This window comes from Corvus kubaryi, unplaced genomic scaffold (genome assembly GCF_017639235.1).
Source record: "Corvus kubaryi isolate FWS band 111438036 unplaced genomic scaffold, C.kubaryi_AGA036_p1.0 37392, whole genome shotgun sequence".
NCBI classification, from domain to species: Eukaryota; Metazoa; Chordata; class Aves; order Passeriformes; family Corvidae; genus Corvus; species Corvus kubaryi.
Window position 1 is genome coordinate 4,856,257 of NW_024581131.1, and position 11,752 is coordinate 4,868,008.

General features: G+C 40.6%; 1 protein-coding gene across 1 annotated transcript in view; it reads left to right on the forward strand.

Moving 5' to 3' along the window:
* Positions 1–1,562: 1,562 nt before the first annotated feature.
* The window catches only part of TRPM5 (transient receptor potential cation channel subfamily M member 5), a 37,259-nt gene continuing 27,069 nt past the window's right edge, over positions 1,563–11,752 (forward strand). The window contains exons 1-6 of the mRNA XM_042038464.1: positions 1,563–1,725; positions 2,695–2,875; positions 3,999–4,165; positions 6,936–7,116; positions 9,561–9,625; positions 11,450–11,641. Coding sequence (XP_041894398.1) covers positions 1,609–1,725; positions 2,695–2,875; positions 3,999–4,165; positions 6,936–7,116; positions 9,561–9,625; positions 11,450–11,641 — 903 coding nt within the window. The 5' untranslated portion in view covers positions 1,563–1,608. The remainder of the gene's footprint in view (positions 1,726–2,694; positions 2,876–3,998; positions 4,166–6,935; positions 7,117–9,560; positions 9,626–11,449; positions 11,642–11,752) is intronic.

Sequence of the window (11,752 nt, forward strand, 5' to 3'; positions counted from 1 at the left end):
CTACATGTACCCTGGAAATTCAGTCCTGAATAGTTTTTTCTAATTGAATCCTTTGTTCTGTCAGCAAGTTTCAGGAAGTGATTTCTACATAAATAATAGTAAGTAGTAAATAACGTGTTATTATTACTCTGTATTAACTGTTTTTTTCCCAGAATATTCTTTTCAATGCTCTTAGGAGATAAAGCTGGTTCTCCTGTGGAAAAGTGAACTCAGACAAAAAGTGGGCTACCACTGTTGATGAGCCAAAAGAAGTTCTTTTCAGTAAGACTCTTAACCAGACTAGTCTGTTATCTCAGTGTTCACAATAAACACTCTGTTCTCTCCAGAAGTGAGCAGCATGCAGGCAGGGAGAACGAGAAGATGCATCTTTAAAGCAGTGATCCCTGACAGGAGCTGGGGGGTGGATTTAAAGGTGTGACATAGCTGTAGGAGAAGCAAATCATGAGAGGGCCCATAGCCAATGTTCAGAGGCAGATCGTAGGAAAAAGGCAACTCCAAACAACGTTTTCACAGCAAACAGAAAAGAAGAGAAGAGAGTACAGAAGCAGCAGTGGTGAAGCAGCCAGGATACAGGCTCCCAAGAGACTTCCCAGCCCAAGGGAACAGCTGGGGGGCTTGCTCCCTCTACTGGAGCATCCTAAGAGACCCACAAGAGACTTGCTAGTTTGACCCACTCTCAATCCCACAGCAGATCTCTTGGACTAGGAAATAAAAAATTAATGCAGTGTTGATTACAATTGCTGGCTTAGTGTCACGAGGATTTTTTTTAAAGACTGACTATGTAGTTCAACATGCAGCTGAAGGCAGAGGGGAGAGAGCTGTTTCATTGCTTTTGTTTTGAAAAGAATCAAAATAAGGCATGCAAGCTTAAATCTGTATTTTTCACATCATAATTCTGTCAGTTCAGCCAAAATGGAACATAGGAAAAGCCGGTAGACCTTTCCAGTGTATCATGTAATGCAGAAGAGCAACTTTTGCCATATGACCTTTGCTCCAGGACAGCCTGGCCTTAAATACTTGGGCTTACAAATAAACAGCCTATTCCTAAAGGAAGCAGAGAGTAAACCTCTCCTAAAACATCTCCAGACAAACACAACGTCATCACTTGGTTATTTAGCATTCACGTCAGGTAAGGTAAGTCAGAGCAGCAGGAGGCACAGTGACAGCAAGAAACCATGACTCAGACACTCACTGACACTGCTCCACTCTTGCTGGAAAGAGTTGGTGGCTGACACTCCTCTTTCTCTTTTGTAGAATCAGGGTCACCTTTGGGCTCTGAGATTGCAGGATCCTGCACCTTGCAACTCCGCTTTCTGTCTGCTGAGAGTTCAGGAAGCCTTATTTCTTCATACCTTAAGTTACATAGTGTTGGTGTGGAATCTGCCTTCTTCTGTATACAGCATCTGACATTTGGTACAAAGACCTCCAATTTTAGCTAAACCTTACAGGTATGATAGTAAAAAAGTAAAGTGTTTAACTAAAAACTCATCTAGATATATTTAAATGGATTTTGTGGCCCCTCCAGTTTAAATGGCTTCTCAGTTGCCAGCTTTCTGTCATCTCAGTGAACATCTTGGTCCACTGGTGCTCAATCACCTTGTGAGCTCAATGGAGGAAATGGAAACCAAGCTCTGCAGCAGTGACAAAGAGGATGCTTTCAAAAGAGAACTACCATACTGCATAGGAGAAATAGACTTCACAGCTTCTGGGAAGAAACATGGAAAGGTATGGGCACTGAGGAGTTTTAACCCTTTAACACCACTGTTGTTCAGCTGTTACTTCTTAGCAGTAAATGCAGAGACTGCCATAGTGAGGATCAATGTGCCACACTGTGAGGCACCACATTGTACCCCAAGTAGGGACCATGCCTTCCTGAACATGAATGGGGTTTAAAATATAGGCTTTTAATATACAGAAATCAATCACTTGATTTGCAATTACATGATACAAGTACAGGTGGACACTTTTCCCTTTAAAATAAAAATCAGTTATATGCCCTGCTTCCTTCATTTTGCATCCTTTGTCTGTTTTAACCTGTCAAAACTTAATCACTATGGATTTTTACATTTTAAACATACTTCTGAGCTGTTTCAAGGTTTTCCTTAAAGTTCTCTCTCTGTTCTGCTGATATGCAGAGAGGGATGTATATGGACAAACCCACCTCCTCACTACTCCCCTGCACACATTAGTGCTAGAGCATAAGGAATTCCTAGGAATTCCTGAAATCTGCCTCAAGATTTTGTTTCATCATAAAGTCTTAAGCACAAAGCCAAAATATATACAGAACTGGAAGAAGCAATAGATTCATGTAACATGTCCTTGAAAAACAGACATAAAACCAGGCAAATATTTCAGCTTCTGCAGAAACAAAAAACACCTACAAAAATTGTTGGCTTTTCTAGACTGCCCTGAAACTGAAGGCAGTTCAAGAGGAAGCTCTAAGGGAGAGTGTGATTCATCAGTCTGCAACACAGAACTAACCCATGGAATGGATCCAATTAGTGAGATGGCAATTATACAGAAGTCTGCTAAATTCATTCAAGTATTTAGTTCTCTGTCAACTCTTGCTCAAATAATCTTCTCTTAAATATCCAAGTTGATGATCATTTCCCTCTGTATTTACCATGAACAGACTCTTTACTGTATCTTTCTGTCCTATTGTTATTCATTGAGTTTTTCTTGTGTTTGCTGAAGTTTATGAAGGTCCCGAGTACCATTCACCCTGGAATTATATTTGAAGTTATGCTCAACAAATGGAAGCTACCTGCTCCCAATTTGGTTGTCTCTTTAGTAGGGGAAGAAGAAAATTTCCAGATGAAGCCTTGGCTACGGGAAACCTTAAAGAAAGGACTTATAAAGGCAGCTCAAAGCACAGGTGAGTGCTTTAGGCTTTAAAGAAGGAATTCATATTCCTGATGGATTCTCACACCTAGACCCCAGTGATCTGGTAATGACAACGGGCCTGGTCACAGGATTATTTTTGAAAATTCAATACTTTGCTGAATGAAACCTAAAACCTGCATGTAAATATATTTGAAAATGAAAGATACTGTATTACAGTAACAAAAATAAGTTCTTTTAAAGCAAATTACGTAACCATTTCTGAAGTGTAAAATGACCTGATATTTTTCCCTCAGAGGTGACACTAGAAAGATAGCATCAAAATGGGACAAAATACAATTGTGTCTCTTTTGTGCCATAACAAAATAATTCTGAAGAGAGCAGAGCAATTTGACTTCAACAAGAGTGAACTTAGGTAAAAAATAAAAATTCTTGTTTTCTCCATTCTCACCTGCAAAATAAAGTGAAAATATCTGTGAACATTTCACAGCAAGCTCTTGGTTTGTGTTCACTGTTCCAGACAAGATCATGACAGTTATGCTTTTTGTAATGAGACAGCCCAGTACCAGAGCTCTTTTTGGTACTTTTGTGCCACACAGATATTCTCTATCTCCATCTGCCTTCTGTACTTCAGACTAGGCAGCATCAAGATCCCCAGTTTCTTTATGTTACATATTTGAAAAAGGCCAGCTTGCTGTTTACCCAGTGTTCTCCAAATTCCTTCTCACCATAACAATACTGCTGTAAATTGTATTATCCTGAACTATTCACTCTCCACATACACAAGAACAAGAGAAAGAACTCCAGATTATGCAGGTTATGCCCGAGCTCTTCTGCCAAGACGTGATTGCACGGGACTGTTTAGGCCTCAGTTCAAGTCAACAACTTCCCTGACTCTGTCCCTTTGCTCTTCCTCGTACAACACTCAGACCTGCCTGGTACGGGGATGTTTCTGCTCATGTGTAGACAGTGAGTAACTCCAGAGTGGACACAGCATTCTTGACGAGCACATTTACATCAGAGTAAAGATGGCAATGTTGCCACTTTATCTATCTAAAAAAACCCCTTAAATACAGTGCTGTAACTAATGTTACTTGACACACAAACATATTCAAATACAAATAAATGACCTCACCGGTTTTTAAAAATAATTTCAGGTGCCTGGATTTTCACCAGTGCTCTGCGTGTAGGAGTAACAAGACACTTAGTGCAAGCAGTCCGAGATCTTGCACTGGCTAGTACCTCATCCAAAGTAAGCGTGGTTGCCATAGGAATAACTTCACTCAGGAAAATCCAGCACAGAGAAATTCTGGAAAACACAAAGGTATTTTTCACTTATTCTATTGTTTGCATATTAGCCGCACCTTTACAAAATTTGCAAGCAGTTGGCGGAACAACTTTGATATAACTTTGAACAAGCAAACAAACAAAAAAACAACAGAAAAAAGTGGGGTTTAAGCCGTGTTTTGGGAGGAAAGAGAAATGAAGATGAAGGTTTGTTGGATGGTTCTGCGCCCTCCGCGCCCGGTGCCGCTGGCAGCAGTTCCGCACATGCCCAGCGGGTGGCAGCATTAGGCATCAGCGCCGCGAGCAGCGCAGGGATGAACGTCGGGAAAATATCCCGGAATAATTGTCCACTTGCTGTAGAAGCACTTACTCCTAGATATAGCATAAATGCTGTAAAAAGCATATTTTCTCTTATGGGACACCAGACATAAATATTCCAGGACAAATTTTCCTTAAGTAACCACTGAATTGGTGTCTAATATGCAAAAACGTGCTCAGTACAACAGGTCAAAAATACCAGCCATGAATGGTTTCACCTAGTTATTGAAAGCTCTCTGGGTTTCTAAATTTGGGTCAAAGCAGTCGAAGTCCTTGGGAAGAAAACAAAAGCAGTGCATCAACAGATTAAAAACCTCACCCAACAAAACTGTTGCTGAAAGTGTTGCTGCTGAATGGAAATAGAAGTGGAGAGAAAAAAAACATAGCATTCCCTTCTTGTCGCTGGATATACAGTCTGTCCTAAGCAGGATATTATAACAATAAAATAGGTGTGTAATGACAACGAATGACAGTTTCTCTGCATTATTTTACTTCCCTGCAGAAGCTAAGAAACAAATGACAAAGACAGCCCTTTGAATTTGCACCTAGTTGTTCTCTCAGAGGGGCCTGGAAGTATCAGCTAGAAGCTGAGAGACTGCCAGACCATATCAGCAATTTATGGTCATTGATCTTTCCTTTTTCTTTTTTTTTTTTTTTTTCTTTTTTTTTTTTTTTTTTTTTTTGCCAGTGGCAGCTACCTGTGTGCTCTTCCAGGTGGGACTCTTTAGCTGGAAGACTTTAACCTATTTGTGTGGCACCTGGTCCGAAAGGGCCTCAAAGGAAAGAATTCAGTTCACCATGTTTGTGAATTTTCTTCAGGAAAGTTGCTTTGGCAAATGCAAACTATTTCACCTCCCTCCTGGGCTAAGGGATCAAAATGCATCTGGATCTTTCCCTATCAGCAGCTACAAAACAAGTGCACTCTCTTTTCGTTTTCTCCCCCTCAACTAAAACCCAAACTCTTTGTCAAGGAATACTTTGCAAAGAGCGTTCCTGACCCTTTGACTTCTGGCACAGCTTCCACGCAAAGATATTTTGGATTTTAGTCAGTAACTTTAAGACAAAGGAACTACAGACAGGGATGTTGATCTAAACCCAACTCTCTTTATACTTGGCACTAGCACAAGCAGCTTGTTGTAGAAAATAGAGCTAACAATCCACACTAGCAAGGAGAAAAACAAGCCCTGAAATCAATGGATCCCTCCCATCTCTTCTGTGTTGATGGTATGCTTTAAACGTCATTGAAAGACCACTTCCACATTTTCAGAGAATAAATAGAAAAATCCCCAAAGGCCTTTTTCAATTGGTTGTTGTGCCTCTGGGTCCTAATCAAAGGCCAGATCTTTGGTGAGGAGGCTTAATATTACGTGGCAGCAGAACAGAGGCTCACCCTCTGTCAAAACAAAATCTGAAGGAAATCAATTATGTCAAGAAGCTTTCCCCAAGGAATGAGAGACAGGGAGAAGAAAGCAAAAGAAATTTGTGGCACTTGCTGTTCTTAAGAAACATGCAAGTTTACTGCTTTTTAGTGGGAGGAAAACGCGATACACAGTGACAACTGCCAAGCTGACAGTCCAAGTTTAGCTCAGCAACACTGCAGGAACTGGAAAAGAGGCATGATGGAAGGAAATGCAGATTTTAAACACTTATTTTAATCCGACTTACTTGCAAGAGGACAATGATTGTGAAAATGAAAAAGAATAATCAAGCATTTACAGCCTGGAATGATATATCAAAGTGGATGTGCAACAGTGGGAAAGAAAGATGTATTAAGAAAGAAAGGGGATTTGAAAAAGTGTGTGTATGGAAGCCCTTATGTAGTGCAATATTTAGAACAAAAGACTGTAGCAGGCATTCTGTTTTACCTAGAAGATGAGTTTATGCAAAAAAACTCATTAATAAAAAACTTAAAGTATAACACCCCTCGCCCAAAACAAAAGAGGATTCCCCTTTCTAAAATGTCTGCCACTCACTCCTTTAGAATGCAATTTCCAAACTGAGAATAACCATTGATTTCATATAACCTTGTCAATTGAGTAAAGCTGTGTTTAAATTGATAAGAACATGGAGCAGGCTAACTCATTTACTGGCCTAAACATGGACAAAACAGTACTGAAATGAATACTTTGCCCCTCTTTACACCAGCTGAGACTTCACATCTCCATACACAATTATCAGGTCTCATGGCCCCTTTCCATTTGTCCAACAAACATTTCCAAAACCTACATTCCAGAGAAGATGATTGATATCACTATATTTTGCAGAGGCTAAGGGGGAAACTTCAGGTACTCCAGCTATCAGTCCTGCCAGATCTGGCCGCTTCCAGAAGGAATAGATTTTCCTTCTTCACCCTATTTTAAGAGCCTATCCAAGTGTCTCCCAGGTGGTGTGCTGTGTCAGGGTGCAGACAGCACAGAAGGGGAGACGAAGGACATTAAACACGGGCTGGGCTTTGCAGAGAGCACTGACATTTCCCCTCCTCTCCCTAGAGTGAAAGTCTTGTACACTACCAGTCAGATGACAACATCCAAGGCCCACCATATTCCTTGGACCACAACCATTCCCATTTTATTTTGGTGGAGCACACAACGGCAGATGAGCCCGATGGAACCACCAAGCTACGCTTCACCTTGGAAAAGTACATCTCAGAGCAGCGCACGGGATATGGGGGTAAGCAGGTTCTGTGCAGGCATCTCATCTGAATGATACTGATAGCACAGCGGGCCCTGGCCTTATCAAAGGTAACTGCACTTCTCAAATTGGACAGCTGCCTACACAGGCAAGAGCAAGTCAACACATCTGTCATTATGTAAGAGGCAGGACGACGGTAACTTCTGAAGTTGAGAAAGCTGCTCTTTGAACCAAAAATCTGGACTTTTATTGCATCTCCTTAAACGTAGCTCAAGGCTGATCTTCAAAGCATAGCTCAAATTGCCTTAAAAGACAACATATGGAAAATAAATCCAGCTTCAAGTGCCTTAACCAGTGGTTCTAAGAGATTGATAGTCATTGTTGTATACTTTTATCCCCTCTTGCACACAGGGTCTTGAATTGCTCCCACACTGGAAGAAAAGATTTGTTCCAAAACCCTCTGAAATATTTTAAGCCATATTTGTTTCAGGATAAAATCTTATCCTGGGTAAACACTGTAGCATCTAATGTCCATGTGAATCTCTGTGACCTTTTTTTATAATAAGAACTGAGTATTGGGCCGATCTCCTACTGCTATTCGTGGAAAGAACTCAGTTGTCAAGCTAATACACTTACTTTTACCTTTGCTTTGTTTGTGTAATACCTGCAGTGCTAGCTCAGCTGAAACAGGAGGGAGAGCTCACTTGTTCACAGCTGTGTGCATCAGTGGAATATCCACTTGCACAGCCCATAGGGTGGTTGCACAGAGGTACCTGAGAGCACAAATGTGGCTGAAGAATCCTTACCTGGTGACTCAGATGGGAAAGACCACAGGCAGGCTGTAAGGGTAGCCTGAGGCTGCAGCGCTGAGAATTACAAAGCAGCCTCTTTCTGCTTGCAAACCAAATCTGATTGAACAAATCTCAGGGGAACACAATTCTGACAAAGAATGTTGATTCATGTGACAAATATTTTGCTGGAACATACTGAATTCAGTGTTATCTTCTATAAACAAACCCAATGTCATTCATTTAAGCTCATTTATGAACAAGCTGAGCAAAGCCATGGGACTTTTCTGAAGTAACACACTTTAATAAGGTCATGTGAAATTTCCCTGTTAAAAAAAACACCTAGAAGTCTTTCAGAGGAAACTTTTTATGTACTGAATATTCTTTGCCATTGAGGACTTTCCAGATTAACAGCATAAAGTCAGAATCCACCTGACCCTCCTCTGGCTAAATTTTTTCTAAATCTATGGTAAATGAAGAATATTTGTAGCCTTAACCATACCTTGAGGAACCTGTAGTCACGGAGGTCACTCTTCAGAGAGCATCACATTAGAGAGGTGTGACAATGCTGTTGCCATTAACTTAAACAAATTAAGTTTCTTGCCAAGCACGTCCTGGCTACAGCTCAGTCCAACCTTATCTCTGTAGTCATCCCAAAAGAGATACAACAAATAGCAAGTAGAGATCTGTACTGAGTTCTGGGAGATCTACAAAGGGAAACATCAAAAAATTGTTTGAATTAAATGCCTTTCATCTTCCAGTTGAGAGGCATTCACCTCATGACAATCATGTTTTGATTGAGCTCCTTCAGGCCAATCTATGGTCACCTTTGGATTACAGAGTTCAGCATTTACAGTTAAAACCATCCAAAACTATGTGGCCCCCTGGGAGGATGGCTTAGGACAGGGATCCTGACCTCATTTCTTCCCCTGATGCCATGACACGTTAAGTATTTCATTAGCATTTCTTTTAAAAGTATCAGACTGTGTTATTATTAATCACCTCACTAGGCTGTGCTGAATGAAGCTTTAAGCTGTTTAAGCAGAGTAATAAACAGTATATGGTTCCTCTCAGCTCGTATCGGACTCATCTCATCCTACCCAGTCTACATGGTCGGCCTCTTCATATTCATAAACCCTCCTTTCCTAAGGCTTTTCTCCTGGATTCCACTCTCCCTTCCAGCATGTGTTAGGTACATGCATGACACCCAGGGCCAATGGAGAGCTTTGCACCTCTAACTGTGTCTTACTGTCACTACTGGTAGATGCCTCTCTGGAAACCCACCAACCTTGTGCTGCACCCTAATGCAGCGCCATTGCTCCCCAGCCTGACAACCTTGCAGCAAATAAGTAACTTTAAAAGTCAGCAGCAGCGTGACACACAGAGGTGCCAACATCCATATTTTGCAGCTGAGGTGTGCTGAGGTGAGAACAGCCTGGACTCCTTAGCAGGGATCACACAAAGTGTCCAAGGCAAAGGTGCCTTTGTCCTGAATCCTAGGCCAGGACTTTGTCTGCTGGGGCACAGTGTTATTCTCTTCTTTTGCCACATCCTTCTGGAACTGCCTGCCTTCTGCAGGTTCATGTAGACACCAAAACAGCACATTAGAGGAGAAGTATTTTCAAGGGGTCAGAAAAACATCAATACTTTTGTGAAAGCTGTTACTTTTTAAAAATTAAGCCATCTATTTCACAGGAACGGGTAGCATTGAGATCCCTGTGCTTTGCTTACTGGTAAATGGAGGACCAGGCACACTTGAGGTAAGAAGATGTTTTCAACTTTAGAAAAAGAAATTACTGGTGCCAAGTAATTAATGGAAAATTTGGCTGGATGACAAACACATCTCTTGGCACTTTACATAAAGTAAAAATTCGCATCTATAAGATGTGTTCTGAGTTCTGTTAATAAATAAATAATTAAATTTGCCAGTATTTGTTTGGGAGAAATATTTCCTTTTGAATAGGCACCAGCTGATCATTAAAACTTCCATTGCCAGCTTGTCCAGTAGGAAGAAAGAATCCGAAACCAAAACAAACCCACGGAAGCCAGCTCCAGATCTAGGGAAACAGAAATACTGTGTTATTACTTGAGAACACTCACGCAAAAAAAGAGATGAATCTTTCAGTGCTGTTCAGCAACAATGACACAACTGTCTGTCCCAGAGCTCAGAGGAAGCACAAGACCAGGTTTGCTGGACATGCCATTTAAAATGGAGTGTCCTGCTTCCACTAAGCAAAAGTACATTGTAGGATTGAAGACTGGAGTGTTGTCTGATAATAATCCCAAATCTTCTTCAGCAAAGGATCAGTTTTGATTTTTTTCCTGAGTAGTTCTACAACTTAAAGAACCTGTTAACAAGGAGACACTCTTTGATTTCTATTCTATTTTACTTTTCTTTTTTATAATACTCGCAGTCTAGAATACCTTTAGAGAGACAAAATTTAACTATAATTTAAAGTTTCCAAGTGACGGGACTGTGACATGCCAGCTGGTAACCCCTTTCAGAATAATGACTCCTTTCTGGGGATATTTTCTAGTTTCAGTTTCTTGTATCTTGTCATAACTTTTGTCAGCTGGACTAAAACACACACTCGTATTAGAAGTCTCACTGTTTAAACAAAGATTATGTCACCTCAGGAGCTTTCTTTCATGAGAAGCTAAATATTGCAGTGTTTCTTGTATCTTTGGTTTAGAAAAATCCCATGTTATGACATATAAATCCTCTTTTCAAAGTCTTACAGAACAGTGTGACTGGAAGATCAAAAGTGACAGGCTGGGGTTGCTCTAAACTGACATGTGCTGGGAATGGATAACTGGCCACACTGTTTTAGAATATCAATTTCTTAAATGGATTTCTTAAAATGGATAATACACACCAAAGACTATGAACAGTTTAAAAAAAAAACCCTCAATACCTAAACTAAAGAAAAAACCCGCTGCATCACAACTGAATCAATACAGTCTTGTGTAACTCCAGAGGAAGAAATAGACTGGCAGCAAATAGACATTGTTGCAATTATGATGCCATGGCCTCTGCTTTCCTCTCTCATCAACCTGCCTGACTCATTCTAATTGCACAAATAATAGAGTTAGTAGCCTTTAACTCTTGTTGTTGCTATGATTCAGTGTTTTTTATTTTCCTGTAGCCCAGTGTTGTATTTCCCCAGGCAAATTCCTTATTTTCAGAACTTAGTGCCAGGTTTAGGAGACAGAAAAAAAATCCTATACAAAAAATCCTGCTGATAATTTCTGTACAAGGTTACTCTTGCACTTGACTATGCTGAAGCAGAGACTTTGGGGGGAAAAAAAATGTCAGGGTCAAAGAAATTTTATGCATTGTTTCTCCAAATCAGGTTGCTTAGCTACTCAGCAGATGTGTCATGAAATAAAATATAGTCAGAGGCCTATACATGGATGACCTGCTACAGAATTCGAAAAATCCTAATAGCTTACAGGAGTCTGGACTGATTCCATAGTGAATCTGATTTAGGTACACATTTATTCCTAGTTTGCTAGAAGTCCTTCTTTTGAATAACATTTTCTTTCCACTTATGATTTCTAAAAACGTTCTATTTTAACTACAGAGAATTTGCAGCGGTTTGGAAAATTCTGCTCCCTGGCTTATCTTAGCAGGGTCTGGAGGTACAGCTGACATCTTGGCTGCATTCATGAATGACCCACAGCTCATCGTGCCAGAAGCTGTTGAAAAGCAATTTAAGGAGAAATTCCCTGCAGAGGGCTTCTCATGGAAGGACATTCTCCAGTGGACAGTGACAGTGAGCTCCTATGTCTGATAAGTCATCGTGCTCACAAAGCTCTCTCCTAACACCCGTAGCTTTGTGTCTCGGTTTTGAAAGACAGGTGTCTGCTAAGGAAGGCAGAGGCCC